General features: G+C 34.6%; 1 protein-coding gene across 1 annotated transcript in view; it reads right to left on the bottom strand.

Moving 5' to 3' along the window:
• RNF145 (ring finger protein 145) overlaps positions 1–18251 on the bottom strand; it is a 57937-nt gene that overhangs the window by 9106 nt on the left and 30580 nt on the right. The window contains exons 5-8 of the mRNA XM_027033326.2: positions 12487–12722; positions 9581–9756; positions 6161–6301; positions 3354–3536 (exon numbers count right to left, since the gene is read on the bottom strand). Of these exons, the coding sequence (XP_026889127.1) occupies positions 3354–3536; positions 6161–6301; positions 9581–9756; positions 12487–12722 (736 nt within the window). The remainder of the gene's footprint in view (positions 1–3353; positions 3537–6160; positions 6302–9580; positions 9757–12486; positions 12723–18251) is intronic.

The following is an 18251-nucleotide window of genomic DNA, read 5'->3' as shown; positions in this document are numbered from 1 at the left end:
ACAGAAAGAAGCGATGTTTCATGAATTATCAATATTATCTCTTGTTTCTCTAATTTGAGAATTAAGACACGTTTCATTTCCTTTTTTAATCTTAACCCAGTACACTGAATTAATCATAATCCCTGATTCAGAATGCACTATTGCCATTGGTCTGTGGGTGTCCCTCTCTTTACTGAGTTAGTAACCTAATTAGCTCCCTTAAAATATTGTAGCAAGCCTTCACGAACCCATCTCCCCATACAAAAGTGAGGGCCTGGACAATAACCCCCATTTAACCATATGGAAGGCCTGCCTTTTCCATATCCTGCCTCACTCCATACAATGAAAGTGTTCTTTACTCTCTTGCTTGCTTCCCTTTTTAGAGTTTTAATCTGTATGTATTCCTAAAGAGGAGATTTAGAATTTTTGTTTTTAACATAAAAATAACATTCTATACTGTCATCTTTTTGGAGTTACTTTTTAACTTTATAATGTTATGAATCACTCCTACTGTTTTATGTGTCACAAGATTTCTAATATTCCATGGTGAAAATTATCACATTTACTCACCCACTTTCCTGTTCCCAAACATGTCATTTGGGTTGTTTCCAGATGTCTGCTACTATGCATTGTGCTATGAACATTCTTCTACATGTCCTTACTGAGCATGTGCAAGAATGTCCTGAGTATACATGTAGGAGGAAATAATGACCAAACTGTTCCCAAAGTCATTCACTTTACACTCCTACCAGAAACCAGAGATACGCTGTGATCTAGACCTTCCTCCACCCTAGGTATCAGCTGATTTTTTTTCTCTCTCTCTTCTTCCTTCCTTATTTATTCCTTGCCAATCCCAGAGGTTGAAAATAGCACCTCAATGTGGTCTTGATTTACATTTCCCCCATTAGTAAAGAGGTTGAACCTCTCTTCATAGTCCTGTTTCTTCTTTCACTAAGAGCCTAAAGATAAAGATGTATTTCATCTTCTATTTCTCTTCTTCATCTGAGCTGTTTGTGTATTGATATCAATTCTTGGATGAGTATAAATACTTCGAGTATCTTCTTGTAGTTTGTAAAGTTAACTTTAGGTTTAAAAAGTTAATTTTAGTAGTTAGATTTATCACTCTGCTTTCACAGTCATTCTCAACTCCTAGTCTCCCTTTCCCAGCAGTTCTGTCAGTTTAAGAGATTGTTTCCCACTTGAAGGTCCAAAATATGCTAGCCTATGTAGAGTTTCAATTTTTTGTTTTGACATTTCAGGTCTCTTAAAATTCCAGAGTTGATCCTTTGTTTATGGTGTGAGATAGGAACCCATTCCATCCTTTTCTAAACAGAAACCGTTTTCTTCCAGCAGAATTACGGAAGACTACCACCTGTCCCCACTCATCTGATATGCCACCTCCGTCACATGCCAAAGTTCCACATACACAGATCTGTTTGGGGGCTCCCTGTTCAAATGCTCAAGTTGTTTCTACTTGAGCCAGTATTACAAAAGCTTCACAGTACCTCCTACTATGAGTGAAATAAAACTTTATCTTCCTCAAGTTGTCTGTTTGATTTCAATACAAGGATTATACTAGCCACACAGAATGAGTTGTGTAGTATTCTTTCTATTTATTGTCTGGAAGTGCATGTTTAAAATAGGGATAATCTGTTCCTTCAAAGTTTGGAACTTGCCTGTACTGCCATCTATTTACCATTTGCCTTCATTTCTTTAACAGCTACAGAACTATCCAGGTTTTTAAATTCTTCTTGAGTCAGTTCTAGTAAGTTACATTTTTCTCATACTTCTCAGTTTTGCTCCTTTCCCTCTAAATTTCCTCTGCACGAGACCTTGGAGGAAGAAGTCAGTAATAAATAAAGCTAGTGCAGCATCCTGGAGGAAACAAGAACCGGATTTAATGGTTCTTATGGCAGTGGAATTACAGATTGTTTTTTCTCTTTCCCAAACTTTCTATAGTATTATATTAGTCTTACTAATATATGCAAAGTAATTAGTATAATTAATGATACTCCCAGAAAGGACAAAATAGTGTTGTACTCAGATAAAAAACAACCCAATCACTTAAGTGGCTATTTAAGGGAGTTCAGCACCAAGTTCAACATCTTAAATGCTTCTATTGAGATACTTCAACCCTCAAAACCAAATCTCAAATAACTATAATGAACTGTAACGATTAAGGTTATCTGAAACAAATCAAAGTTTATTTAAATTAAAATGGATTCTGTCAGCTATTCTACCATTTGAGAAAAAAATTCAGAATGTTCAGCAATGTGGGATATGGGAATAGAAAGATAAATGTGATGAACTACAAAATGTTAATTTGGAATGTTTTAAAAATCTGCTATCAAATTTCGATCTCCCAAAAGATCACCTGTTCCCTTACTCATAAAACACTACCAAAGCGGCAATAAATTCAGATAGTTCAAAAATCAAGAGTGTGAATGGATGCTGGAAAAAAACAGTGACACTGAATTTTAAGCGTTCTTATAGAATGCCCTTGTATAAACTATAATAAGCTAAAATTGTATCTTAAAGAGCTAAATGATAATTTGACTTTTATTCCTTAAGAAAACCTCTATATAGTATGGCATGAACATGAATGCAGCTATTAATTTCACTTGGTCCCAGAAGGTGTCAAAAAGTCCCATTAAAACCTAAGTTGGGGGCGCCTGAGTGGCTCAGTTGGTTAAGCGTCCAAATTCAGCTCGTCATGATCTCGCGTCGTGGTCTGTGAGTTCGAGCCCCGCGTCAGGCTCTGTGCTGACAGCTAAGAGCCTGAAGCCTGCTTCAGATTCTGTGTGTCTCTCTCTCTGCCCCTCCCTTGTTCATGCCTGCCTCTCTCTTTCTCTCAAAAGTAATAAACATTAAAAAAAAATAAAACCTCAATAAGTTGCAATGGTTCTAAAATGCCATCAGATGAGGCAGTTATTCCATTAATGGCTATCTTTACGACTGCCTGAGAGCCTTTATTTCTCTCTTTCCAATGATTTTCTCCTTTCTCTCAATGCTTTCTCTGCTTTAGCATTACACAAAATAAAATTATTTGGTATATTTCTTGGACTGAATTTTCTGCTCTCCATTTTAAAATTGGACAAATATAAAAAGTATTAAATATCTCTGAAGAAGAAAAACACTGACTGGTAATTAATTACATGGTCTTTGATGTGATTTCTAACTATAGGCATCTTGAGAGGAAAAAAACAGAAACGTTAAACATATAGAAAAAAATTTAAAAATGTAAACTCATCACCTTAAGCTAATACCAATTATTCATCCATGTTCTGTCTCTAAACATTATCTTCAAAAAAATCTTCAAAAAAAAATCTACATATATAAAGAATATTACAAAAAATTTTTAGGAAGTTTCTTACTTGTCTCTAGATGCTCCCAGCGCCAAAACAATTGGATCTGCAATCTCTAACATTGACTGTAGGATAGAAGCTACAACAATGAAGAGGATAATACTGAGCAGGAATGCCCGATGAACAACCTGTAGTTCTATGAGACCAGTCTGTACTGCCAAGATTAACAGCGTAACTCCTTCTGTCATGCCCCTAAAAAAAACACACATTTTTAGAAAAACAAACAATAATCAGAATCTCATTTCATTCCATGAGCAAATAATCCTGATCAGAATGTTAATACATATAACATTGATATAACACATATAATATATAACACTGACATGTAATAACAATATAATGACTATGTAATAGTCATAATATTTCACTATATGTGTAAAACATAATTACTATTATTTTAGCATACAATGAGAATAAAAGCAACTTCTAAGATAAATAAAAGGTTTTGCTAATGAGCCAGACTACCATTCTGAGATATCCACTGAATTACACATATTTATATCATGAGCTTTTTCCTGACTATAAAAGATAAAATCATAGGTGAATGTCTTCATAATCTTGAAGTAGGAAAGGTCTCTTTAAGCAGACCATAAGAACCAGAAGACATAAATACAAACTTTTTTGAAATTCAATTGCCATATGGAAAATATATACAAAAATCCTTAGAGATCTTTTTTTATCCTATTGACTTGATTTATAAATAACTCTTACAAATAAATGAACAAAGGATTAAGTCCAATTTTCAAAACCACAAATTAGCAAATATTTCGAAGTCTGATGACCCAAGCACTGACAAGGAATCTGAGAAAAAATGAGAACACTAATGTTGACATAAAACATGTAAAACATTTCTGGAGAAAAATTTGCTAATAAATTTAAAATATATACACAATTTAACTCAATAATCTTGCTGGTAATAATTTACCCTATGGATGTACTACAAAAAATTTATATGTAACAGAAAACACAGTGAATAATAAAACATGTTATGTGACATCATGGGAATATAACTGGCAAAATCCAGATTCTGAAAAATTAAGTAGAACAATCTAGTGTCTTCAACAAATAAAATGAGAGGGGGAAAAAATACAGAGAGACAGCAAGGACCTAAACATTAAAAGAGACTTAAAAGATATTAACCAACTGCAATATGGGCCTTATTTGGATCTGAAGCTGAGCAAATAAAATGTTTTAAAAAAAAGATCAGGAAAATATGAACACCAACTGGGAATTTGAGGTCAAGGAATTCTTCTATAACTGGGAATGAATATTTTATTGTTGTTATGTTTTTCATATGAGACTGAAATACTTGTGGGTAAAATGGTATCATATCTGAGATTTGTGCCAAACAAATGCAGCCAGGAGTTATGGAGGGGACAGAGTAAGTGAAGTTGATAAGGGCATGCATGATAGAAGATAGGCCATATTATTGGAGATGGGTGACAAGTATATGGAGGTTCATTTTACTATTCTCTCAACTTTGTTAATTTGAAATTTTCCTAATTAAGAGTTAAAAAAAGAGAGACATATACAAAGATACTCATAGCACAATTTTTAATAGCAAAAAAAATACATTTATATTTTAGAATACTATGCTTTAATCAAAAAAATGAGGATGTCTCTGTTGACATAAACAAATTATCTAAAAACTATTTAAAAGAAAAAATAAGGTGTAGAACTGTTTACAGTATGTGGAAATGAACAACAACAAAATATATATATGCATTTTTCCCCATAAGAAAATTTAAAATAATGATCTATAGCTGTTACCTTTGGGGAAAGGAAATGACAAGCAGGGGAAGGAAGAGTTGTCACTTCCCGTTTGGTATTTTCTGAATGGTATTAATTTGGTGAGCTTATACAGGAATTATTTTTCTTTCTTGCCCTCCCCTTCTTTTTTCCATTACAAAAGTGTTAGCTGGGACTGGCAGGAAGGTTATAAGGTAGAAGTTTTTCTCTTTTCTCATAAAAAAACTAAAATGTACACCAAGAAAAAAAATTTATTTCTTCCATTTACAAGGTACTCACCATCTACTAATTCTGAAATATTCCATAAAGATTTAAAGACTTTAAGATTCTTTAAATTTATATAAATGAAACCATTAAAAATTCTTACATTAAGATAACAGAAATTATGACAAATACCAAAAACAGGGTTTCCCAATATCTGATCTTAGTGATTTAATAACAACTATATTAACTATTCTTGGATTATCATTAATGCATCCTTTGAAACTTCAATCAGTATCAAATTTATGTCCAACCATAAAAAATTAAGCAAGTATCAAATACAGAAATTTGATTTTAACATGGCTACACTTAACTTCAAATGGAAAAAAAACAAGCTATTAAAAATCTCTTAAACTCGGGCTCCTGGGTGGCTCAGTCGGTTAGCATCTGACTTCGGCTCAGGTCATGATCTCAAAGTTCGTGAGTTTGAGCCCCATGTCGGGCTCTGTGCTGACAGCTCAAAGCCTGGAACCTGCTTCGGATTCTGTGTCTCCCTTTCTCTCTTGTCCCTCCCCTGCTTGTGCATGCTCTCTCTTTCAAAAATAAATAAACATTAAAAAAATTTTTTTTAATCTCTTAACTCTAGGAAAGTGTCCAGTATATACTGATAAGTACAAACAATAAAAATCCATCTTTTACATATGGAAATTCAGTTATTTTTTCATAGTATTTTTAATCCAAATAGTTTCAACCATTCAAAAAAAAAAAAAACCTTCAAAATACCATTTCCTCTGAAATTCATCATTACTTCTTCAAGTTATATATAATATTTAAATTTCTAGAGATATTCATAGTCAAGAACTTACCTATTCATGGCAGGATCATTCATGAAAGCTCGATAACCTTGCAAGTAAAACTTGCAGAGTGTCAGAACACCCAAGGCAACAAAAGAAACCGTGAAGACCAAGCCCAGAAGTGAGTAAGGAGTGCTGCAGCATTCAGCAATACTAGAAAAGAGCAGGTGGGGGTATTGATAGATAAACGTTTTCCCCTGGAAATAAAACCATCTTAAGCCTTCAAATAACCACCAAGCTTGTTCTGATCCTTATCAATTAAAACACCCAAACCAAAATTTAAGGTAAAATCACCTGACCACTACACTAACAATTTAAATCCATTATTATTATCCTAACCTACACTTTTAAAAAATCTCTTTGGCAAATATTCAGTATATAGAACCATATCTGAAACAAGTCTGATTTTTATTTATCTATCATCTCTTTCAAATGCAGTAAGAGCTTAAAATTTTGTTCAAACCTTAAGAAACATACAATTATGTATGTATGTATGTATGTATAAAAAAGGAATAGAAAAATTACTTGGGCAAGACACCTAAACGTCATCTAAAATCTCAGTATTAGGGGCTCCTGGGTAGCTCAGTTATGTGTTCAACTTCAGCTCAGGTCATGATCTCGGAGTTCATGGGTTCAAGCCCCACACTGGGCTCTATGCTGACAGCTCAGAGCCTGAAGCCTGCTTCAGATTCTGTCTCCTCTTTCTACCCCTCCCCCACTTGTGCTGTCTCTCTCTCTCTCTCTCTCAAATAGAAATCAACATTACAAAAATTTTTTAATAAAAAAAATAAAAAATAAAATCTCTATTACTTTCTTACTTTTTAAATAAGTCCAAATTCATTCATAGCTTATTGATTTATTAAGCCTATTACACCATGCTACACTTCATTTGATTGTGCTTTCTAATGGATAATAATCTGGTTTAAAACACAACTAATCCCAGTCCCATGCTTAGGTTATTATCCTAACCACAGAATTCTATTTCTTTTCTCCTTAAATTGAATTACTTTTTGGATCATCTTAAAATTCTGCATAAAACTTCCATAGTAATTACATAAATACCAATAGCAGTGAAACTTCATTAATAATGAGTTGGCTATCAAAATGTATTTGGTATCAATTTATTGCATGTTTATAGAAGCTAATTATCAATTAAAGCTGTTATTTTCAGAAAGCACAAAATCAGGGGCACCTGGGTGGCTCAGTTGGTTAAGCGTCTGACTTCGGCTCAGGTCATGATCTCCCAGTTTGTGGGTTCGAGACCTACATGGGGCTCCAGAGACTGGAGCCTGCTTCGGATTCTGTGTCTCCCTCTCTTTCTCTGCCCCTCCCTTCCTCATGCTCTCTCTCTCAAAAATAAACATTTAAAAATAAATAAATAAATAATTAAAGTACAAAATCAGACTCAGTGCCAATAAATTTATTCTTATTTACTAAAATAGGTATGTCCTATGACATTTTTATTGATATTTAATTCTGTGCAACATTTTCCCTACACCACTTAGTGCACAGTGCTCCATCATTTGGTTGGCCGAGAAACAATGGCTCTATTAATGAAAAATTTAAAATTTTTATTTGCTTACACTATCAACAAGAGCCAAAGTATGGAAAGAGACCAAATGTCCACCAATGGACAAATGGATAAAGAAGATGTGGTATATATATACAACAGAGTATTACTCAGCAATCAAAAAGAATGAAATCTTGCCATTTCCAACTACGTGGATGGAACTAGAGGGTATTATGCTAGGTGAATTAAGTCAGAGAAAGAAAAATATCATCTGACTTCATTCATATGAGGACTTTAAGCTACAAAACAGATGGACATAAGGAAAGGGGAGCAAAAATAACATAAAAACAGGGAGGGGGACAAAACATAAGAGACTCAAATATAGAGAACAAACAGAGGGTTGCTGGAGGGGTTGCGGGAGGTGGGATGGGCTAAATGAGTAAGGGGCATTAAGGAATCTACTCCTGAAATCATTGTTGTACTATATGCTAACTTGGATGTAAATTAAAAAACCAAATTAAATAAAAATACCAAAAAACCCTTTGATCTACTTATATGTACTTTCCTGAAGGACAGAGTTTCAGTCTTGCCTTTATGTACCAGGGAATGAAGATAGCGTGTGTGTGTCTGTGTGGGTGCGTGTGTGTACACAGACACACACACACAAACCCATGTGCTAGATTGGGGGCCTGAGATTCAAATTCAAGAGTGGAAAAATAACAAATACAGATCTAGCATAAGCTCACAAAAAAGATACTTTAGTAAAGAAAAAGGACTCTGATGACTTAAGACTAGTTTTTTAAAAAATCTAAATCTTAAGAACTAAGTCTTAGAATTCCTTTGGGGCAAATAGAAAAGTATTAGGATATACTTCACCAATTATTTGACTGTATCTGAATAATGAAGCAAAACATTAAAAATAACATGGCATAGGGGTGCCTGGGTGGCTCAGTCAGTTAAGCATCCGGCTTTGGTTCAGGTCATGATCTCATGGTTCGTGGGTTTGAGCCCCATGTTGAGCTCTGTGCTGACGTGCAGATTCTCTCTCTCTCTCTCTCTCTCCCTCTCTCTGTCCCTCCCTCACTTGTACTTTCTTGCTTTCTCAAAATAAAAAAACTTAAAAATGAAATAATATGGCATAGTGCAAGAGGAAGTCATAAGGTTTGAACTCAGACGGGATTTGAGATCAGCACTGTTTTTGTTTTTTTTTTACCAGTGTCACCTGGGGCAAGTTACTCTTGGCACAGTCTCCTGAGCTATTAAAATGATAATGATAATAGAGGCACCTATCTCTCAGGGTTGCTGTAAAGATTAAGTGTGAAGAAAAGTGTTTAGTAGTGTGGTTGGCATATATTAAATACTCAGTAAATGATAATTACTTTTAGTAACATATGTTTTATTTACCCAACCAATAATTTACCTTGAAATTGAAAAAATATTTTTATTTATTATATTTTTAAATGTTTATTTTTGAGAGAGAGAGAGAGAGACTGAGTACCAATGGGGGAGGGGCAGAGAGAGAGAGGGAGAGGGAGACACAGAATCAGAAGCAGGCTCCAGGCTCTGAGCTGTCAGCACAGAGTCCGGTGCAGGCCTCAAACTCACGAACTGTGAGATCATGACCTGAGCTGAAGTCAGACACTTAACCAACTGAGCCAACCAGGGGCCTCTGAAAAAATATTTTTAAAATTTGCTATGTACCTTTTCACAAATCATTTGACGAAACCAAATATACCATTATTACATTAGCACCTTCCCTGCACTGCCAGACATAGGCATCCACTGAATGAAAATCCTATCTCAATTAAATATGGGGTATTCTAATATAACTGGGAAAAGTTAATTTGCAAAACTTACTACTCCTAGATCAACGTTTTCTCTTCCTAAGGTTATGTACAGTATCACATGTTCTCATTAATTACCTTGTCAGGAAAAGGAAAAGAAGCCTCTCACGTGATGCAGGCTGATCTCGAGTACTGAAATAGGAGTAAATCTGAAGAGCAAATAAGACGAGCCAGAAAACCATGAAAAGTACAGGGACTACGAGTTGATTCCACAGGGACATTCCCAAAGCTAGAAGGCCATATACCTCTACTACCTGAGTAAGAAAATAAGATAGGAAAACATCTTGTATCACTTCAACAAACACATTTAAACATAAAAGAGTAATACAGAGAAAAATAAAATAGCTTTTTTTCACTGTAAGGTTGTTTCAGATAAATTCCTTTAAAGTTTTCTCTATACAGTCACTAAGTACCACATTTTTAAAAATTCACTGAGTTTTCATTATTGTTAACACGACACACACTCATCAAATGACCACCATAAATTCCCCTTATGGTTCAGAGTAAAGTCACTTTCAGAGTAAAATTACATCAAAGGCAGGTTGTAAACTGACTCATCTGTAAATCATAATGATCAATCAGGACTACCTTAAATGATACAATAGTGCTTGAGTGGCTAGAAAAACAGGCAATATGAAAGGAAGACTTTTTCAGGATTTAGTCAGGAAATTTTATAGGTGAAACAGTTTGATGAAGACAGAATAATCACTGGAGTTTACTGGAGAGAGAAGACAGTTAGCAAGTCTTTTTTTCCCCAGATAAATCAATTCCCCTTGTTCCTCCTATGCATTTTTCAAACAACATTTCTCAATTTATTTGGTTTGCCAAGTGCCTTAACACCAAGAAAAAAGGTACATGTAAAAAAAGTTTATTAATCTACTAATAAGTAAATTAGCTTTCTAGTTTGTAAAATAATCTCTTATGAGATTGATTAGGAAGAATCAATTTTCATAATCTGATTCAGCCGAAGAGCACAATGTAACCAAGTTTCTAGAGTTACTATGCCAGGGACCAGACCCTGGTAACACAACAGGGTTCTCCAAGGCAGGCTATAAACTATAACCTACAGAGCCAAATGGTCTTGCTGAAACTCTCAGTGTGATACCAGAATGCTTCAATAAACTACAAATATCTTAAAATACACTGACTTCAAGTTATTCTGATTTCTAATTAATACCTATCTCTAGATAAAGATCTTTTAAGCATTAAGTTAAAATACACTGACTTGCAAGTTATTCTAAATTTAAATTATTTTCACCTGGAGGCACCTAGGTGGCTCAATCGGTTAAGGATCCAACTTCAGCTCAGGTCATGATCTCACAGTTCACAGCCTCTCTGAGGCTGACAGCTCAGATCCTGGAGCTTGCTTTAGATTCTGTGTCTCGCTTTCTCTGCCCCTCCCCCTGTCACACTCTTTCTCTCTCTCTCAACAATAAACATTCTTTTAAAAATTATAAAAAATACTTTTAGTAATAAAAAAATGATAAATTCCATTTGTAACTCAAATGCTTTTTCTAAAATCTAGTCAAGATTAACTTCTCTTTTTCCCCTACTAGAAAATATTTAACGAAAAAGCAAATTGTCCAACTACGTGCAAAATAATTATTAGCAGCAAATGATCATTGAGAGGTAGAGAGTATTTTTCCTCCTTTCCATTCAAGAAACATGACTAAAAAGCCTGATAGTTTCCATTTCTTGCCTATCCAATTCTTTCCAGGTTGTGAATTTTATAACCTATAATTTATTTTCAACTACAACATCTAGTGGTGCATGAATCTTATGGCAACCAAGAAGGTAAACATGACATTGAAAAATGAGGGCTCTGTCCTTATGATGATAAAACAGCATCCAATTAATGTTTACTGCCTACTGTTTTCCTACAAACTAGGATAGCTCCACAAGACTGAATTCAAAGAAAAACACTAGTCATTCTTACTCTGAATGGAAGTACAGTGCTTCCTCATGAAATAGCTCTTCACGGAGTGTGAAAATAACTTCCTCTTCTCTGAAAGACCTACTTTTAGGAAAACTGCCCAAGTTAATCATTACATAAGATGAACAATGAAGGCAGAATCAGGCTAAAGCCAAGAGTAGAGGGAAATTTTTCTGGGAAATCTGTCCCTGGGGCTACAACAACAACAACAACAACAACAACAAAACCCACTTCACTTAGTAGTTTCAGTTTGGTCAATCTGAGAGCATCCTGTACCTTAAGGTCACATACACACAGTCGAAAGGTAGAAAAGAATGTCCATTTTAACATTTTGTTTTTATATATCAATGTCAGTTTTAGTATCTATTTTATATACAGAAACTTATCAATTAAGGCAAATGGAAATAGATAAATATCTATTGTTTCTGTCTGGGAATAATCTGTTTTAGAGCAAAGGTTAAAAAAAGTAGGATAAGGCAGAAGCACATCATCTTGGCAACATCAGTTTATCTAAGCAAAATCCATCATAGTATAAACAACTTAACTTCTCAGTTTACATAAATTAAGCAAACATAGGGGGAAATAACTGTAGGCACAGGACTATAACCAGGAGAAAAATCAGGATTTGACCCCTAGATTTTCAATTCTGTATTACTTTGGTCTTTGTTATAATACTCAACACATACAGAATAATGTCTGCCTGGCACCAAACTCACTTAAATCTCACCTAACCCTATGAGTTAGGTACAACTGTTATTATTAGCTCCATTTTATGGATAAACCAACTTAAGTGACTATCCCCAGGTTACACAGTTAGTAAACAACAGCGCCAGTGTAAAAACCCACACTCTGCTTCCACAGAATCCCTTTACTGCCTCTCTATACAACACTTCATAATAAAAAATCTTACATGTTCCTAATTAGGTTGCTATTTAAAAACTGTCCAACAGAATGTTACCATAACCATGACTGAAATAACAAGGAGCTAAACCTTTAATATAACTAGTATTTATGCAGAATTTTATCTACCTGTGTGTGGTGTCAGTCTTACCTGAACCAATTCTCTGTATGCAGACTTAGCAAGGTTGTAAGGTACTAAAAGATTAGACCCAAGAAAATAGAGAACCTCCAATCCAGTAAAAATCATAGCAAATTTGTTGATGATAACAATGGTCTCCAGAGGAACAAGGCAGAGTCGTGCTAGCAGAGGAAGCATGTGAGCTGAAAACAGCCAAATCTGCTTCGTTTTCATGACACAGGAACATAAAGTACACACCACCAACTGACCTAAAATGGGGAGGAGAATGCATTTAAGATTTGGTATTCACAAAATAAAAGCAAAAGATAATGCCAATAAGCATGATGACACAGCTTTTGAAAAAGTCTAATTAAGATCTCCTAGGTAACAGTCTAAATCAAATTTTTACCTCATCTGACCATAATTACATATTCACATGTCCTGTCAATTCTGAGCATCAATTCCCTAGGTACTGATCTGAAAAAAGCAGTACAAATATCCACTAGTCTTCATCACATTTCAGATGACATATATAATACAAAAAACGTTTTTTTAAATGTCTAGTATTATAATAATTCAATTACTACTGTTTACATATAGCTCTTTTCACAAAGGTCCATCAATATTTAATTGTTCTGGTTGATAGGTAAAAGCATAAAATCCAAGAGATACAGTTACTTCTCTAAGATCATGATGCGACAAAATTCATTGAGATTTTCAAGCTTTAATTACGTTTACAGGATCATGCAAGCCTTCCCAAAGGACTCAATAATGAAAGTAAAACTTTGTTTAAGCAACAAATTCTTCTCAGATGATTAGGCATGATCATTATAGAAAAGTTAGAAAATACAGAGAAATAAAAAGGGAAAACTCAATTTCTTATAGTCCAGTATCTTTGGTCAATTAAAGCACTGCATACAGAGTCTAAGCATTGTGTCTGAAACCTAGTAAGTGCTCAACAAAAATTAGCTATTCATACTGTTTTCAGATTTATTCTATGCAAGTGAATATACAAATGTTTTATTATATAAATGAGATTACAGTGTACACACTACAGTTTTTTCAGTTAATACATATAATCCATGTAGCTCTCCCCATACCAATAAACATATACACTTTTTTTTTTAGTTGTATGGTATATTACACTGAATGTGTATGAAACAGTATTAGCATTTGGCTGTTTTCAAATAGTTCATAATTATAAAATGCTTTGTTATGAATAAGCCTGATGTTTAACGCTTATGACATCCTCATATACTTGGAGCACATTTCCTAATATCTTCTTAGACTAAATTCCTAAAAGTGTAATTACTGAGTCAGAAGAAACCTTTAAGACTTTGACACATACAATCAGACGGCCCTACAGAAACAAAACACCCAGGGTACAGGGTGCGCATTTTTCTACTGACTTGCCAACAGTAAAAATAATTTAAAGAAGGAATATTTCCTAAGATTTTCTAAATATTGCATTTTGTTGATTACCAATTACAAATAAGTACATAAAAATAATTTGCAATTATTTGGTGAAATGCTTGTTTACATTCTTTGGCCATTTCTACTGGGGAATGTAGCCTTCTATGTTTTGACTAAGATATTAATTTCCTTTGTCACATGACTATATTTTCCCAATGTATTATTTGAATATTTTAATAATTTTTTCTCTTACAGAAGTTTTTACTGTAAATAGTCAAACCTATCAAACCTTTTCCTTCATGGTTTCTACCTTTGGTGCCATGGTTAATCACATGGGTTCTCCTACTTAAGATTATACAAGTAATCATGTACATTTAAATAAAAATTTTTTTTTAATGTTTATTTATTTTTGGGAGAGAGACAGAGTGTGAGCGGGGAAGGGCAGAGAGAGAGGGAGATAAAGTAGGCTCCAGGCTCCGAGCTGTCTGCAGAGCCTGATATAGGGCTCGAACTCACGAACCATGAGATCATGGCCTCATGGCCAAAGTCGGATGCTTAACCTACTGAGCCAACCAGGTGCCCCACCTACGTTTTCTTTTATTATTCTTTAATTTAAAAATTAATACATTTGGAATTTATTTTAGAATAAGGTAAAATTGGAATTTATTTTAGAATAATTTATTTTAGAATTTCAGTACTTATAACTCTTCACTTAATATAACCAGGTGATTCAAGCTTAAGAAACACTACTGTCCCATGAAAGACAAAAACCAAAACAAACAAAAAAAGATCTCAGAGGAAATGGATAATTCAAGGAATAAAAGAAAGCTTCAAAGAGATAAATGATATATCTATGAAATAAAAAAAGACTGTCATAATAAAAAGAATTCAATGAAAAAAGTTCCTGGATATTAAAAATATACAACAACAAAAAAAGATCTAAGTGTGTTTTTCCAGATGTTTTAGTCAGTTGTCTCAAAACTAGCTACTGGAATCATCCAATTCTTTTCTTATTACTTGGAAATGCCATTCTAGTATACCTTCAAATTTTTTGTATATTTGAGTCTGTGTCAGAACTTGCTATTTTTTTTAAATTTGAGAGTGAGTGAGCACACATGTGAGGGGGGAAGGGCAGAAAAATGAGAGAGAGAGAGAGAGAGAGAGAGAGAGAGAGAGAAAGATAGGGAGGAGGTGGAAGAGGAAGAGGAGGAGGAGGAGGAGAAAAAGAAAGAATACCAAGCAGGTTCCAGGCTGACAGCGGGGAGCCCAATGCAGGGCTCAATCTCAGGAACCATGAGATCACAACCTGAGCTGAAACCAAGAGTTGGATGTTTAGCTTACTGCGCTACCCAGGCACCCTAGAATTTACTATTTTTCTTTTTTCAACACTCTACTCTGATGACAGTACCACACTGTCCACTGTCCCATTTCACTGACTGGACAAGTCTCCTCTCATTGCTCTTTTTAAAATTTTATAAAAATTCTTGAACATGTTATCTTCCAGATTAAGAATCATATAGTCAAATTCTCTTCCTTCTTGCCAATGAAGGGCAAAACAATACTTTGAGATTTTTGTTTTGTGTTCAATCTGTATTACTGTTACAAGAATACAAAAATGGCAACCATTTTTACACAAAGCTAAAAACATTTATTAACAATCTACCATGTTATAATGTGGTATTTTCTCCCACAAATATTAATTTTAGCCTTTAAAGAACTGATATCTAAATAATGTGAAAAATATTCATAAATGTATAAAAGGAGGAAAACCCACAATACTAAAAAAAAATAAATAAAAGCAAAACAAAACAGGAGGAGTGGCCACCAAGTGAGATATGAGAACAACATTTTAGAGCACAGAAAACAAAGAGATAGGAGGCAACGAACTGTGGTTTTAAGCCAAGCCATTACTCTTTTCCCCACCCTGGGGGGAAGACTGAGGTTTACTGGAGAGACTGCAACAGGCACCTGGACATGACCATGCACAGCCCTGAGCAGAGAGGAGATGCCCAAATGAAAAGAGGGGATTAAAACAAAAGTCTGCACCCTGAGAGATGAAATCTTTCTAGATATCCAAACATGCTGCCATGTTTATTGTTACCCATTCTAGTCACTGACATCAGCCTCCCCTACAGGGAATACAAAGATTCCTATGTGGGGAAAATGACCAAGTCCAAGTGAAAAGACATACAAATACTCAAAAACAGCCAATCCCACTTCAACATCAACTGTGAAACATACCAGTTGGTAAGCCCTAAAAAGATTCTAATCAACAACTTAACTCACTTTAATACAAATGATCAGCTAAGGACCTCCAGATATTTAAATAAAATTTATGGTTTAGTCAGCCTCAGATGAGGCCTAGAAATCAGTATTTATAAATCTTTACCAAATATAACCAGGAATCAAATCCAGGCTTAAGAAACACTACTATCCCATGAAAGACAAACACCAAAAAAAACAGAAAAAAAGATCTCAGAGGAAATGGATAATTCAAGAATAAAAGAAAGCTTCAAAGAGATAAGTGATATACCTAAGAAATAAAAAAAAGACTCTCACAGTAAAAAGAAACTTCAATGAAAACAAGCTCATGGATATTAACAATATACAACAAAAAAAGGTACAATAAGAGGGCTGGAAGATAAAGTTGGGAAATCTCAGAAAGTTAAACAAAAGACAGAGAGGGGAGAAAAAAAGGAAAATAGAACAGTAAGAAAGTTAGGGGGTCAATGTAGGAGGAACATTACCCAGTTCACAGGATTTCTAGAGAGGGCCAAGAGAGAAAGTAGCAGGGCCAACACAGCTGTGACTAGAAAGGAGAGGCCTGTGGGGAGCTGGTACAGGAACGTGGAACAGAGTGGTACAGAAGAGAGCCAGTGTTTATCATAAAACTGGTAGGTCTCAACTTTTAAAAACAAGCGTATTTCTTTGATTAAAAAATTAGCAAAAACTCGAAAAGAAAGTACTCAGAGGAAATGCTTTAATGCTAGGAATAATTAGGAATGTTCACTCTCACACATTTTATTTTCACTGTACTCACAGCTATGGTATTTAAATTTCCCGTTCAGCATGATATAAACTTCCTCTACACTCTGAAAATTCCCCGAAATCTATGCCAACACATTCAGTGCTCAACTCTGGGGTTGCAGACTTCATTTTCTTTCAGAGAAGACTATGACTCATATGCTATGATTCTCTTTAACAGAAGACCACTTCTCCTATTTAGGTGAAAAAAGGAAGGAGCAGAAATCTTTCCTATAGCTCCAAAAGAACGGGAAGTTGTTTAAATTGATGTGCCTATTCCAATTGGGAATTCTGAATAAATCAAAATCACAAAGTAATCTTTGGATTTCAGGATTCCACTATTAGAAATAGCTCCCAGAAGTCTGCAACTCTAAGAAATGATGGCATATTAATATTACTCAGTTTTTCATTAAAAGCTCATTAATGAAACAGAAGAAAATAGAAAGTACCTTTAAAATCCAAATTGGAAGAAAATATAGTGCTTAACAGTTTATGGATTTTATTTCCAATTAATTGAATCTTAGCTGAGTAAACAGAGTATCATAACCACTGATGGCAAAAATTTAAGGAAATGTTTCAAGTTTGTACTATACTGCATCCATCACGGAATAAAAAATAATACCTTACGAGCTCTTTAACCTTTCAAATATAACCTTTCAAATACACTTGACACTTGCACAATGCAAGGGCTGTTCAATGTTCAACATTGTTCAACAATGTATTTGTTCAAGGATGCAGAGTTGAAAATGCTTGCATAACTTTTGACTCTCCAAATATTAACTACTTAAAGCCTACAGCCTACTGTTGACTGGAATTGTTACCAATAACATAACACATATTTTGTATGTCATATGTAATACATACTATATTCTTATATAATAAAGTAAGCTAAGGAAAAGAGAACGTTATTAAGCAAATCCTAAGGAAAATGATTTTAAAATCCACTCTGTGAAGGGACTCCTGGGTGGCTCAGTCTATCAAGCATCCGACTCTTGGTTTCAGCTCAGGTCATGATCTCACAGTTGGTGAGATCAAGCCCTGCATCGGGCTCTGTGCTGACAGCGTGGAGCCTGCTTGGGATTTCCTCTCCTTCTCTCTGCCCTTTCCCCACTCACTCACTCTCTCTCTCTCAAAAAATAAATACACATTAAAAAATTATTTAAAATCCACTCTGTGAAGTTTAGTGTTCTCCTGCCCCTAAGCCAGATCCTATAACTTTTCTAATCTAACTTAGGTTACACAGTCCCAATTGAACAATGACTAAAACTCTGAAACTGATTTAGTTCAGGCTTTTCCCTTACATTAGCTCAGGCCTCCTATGGGACTATAGATGGAAAACCTGCAACTGTGAGGGGGATGAA

This window comes from Acinonyx jubatus, chromosome A1 (genome assembly GCF_027475565.1).
Source record: "Acinonyx jubatus isolate Ajub_Pintada_27869175 chromosome A1, VMU_Ajub_asm_v1.0, whole genome shotgun sequence".
Taxonomy (NCBI): domain Eukaryota; kingdom Metazoa; phylum Chordata; class Mammalia; order Carnivora; family Felidae; genus Acinonyx; species Acinonyx jubatus.
Note: the sequence above shows the minus strand (reverse complement) of the source record. Positions and strands in the feature narration are given on the sequence as shown.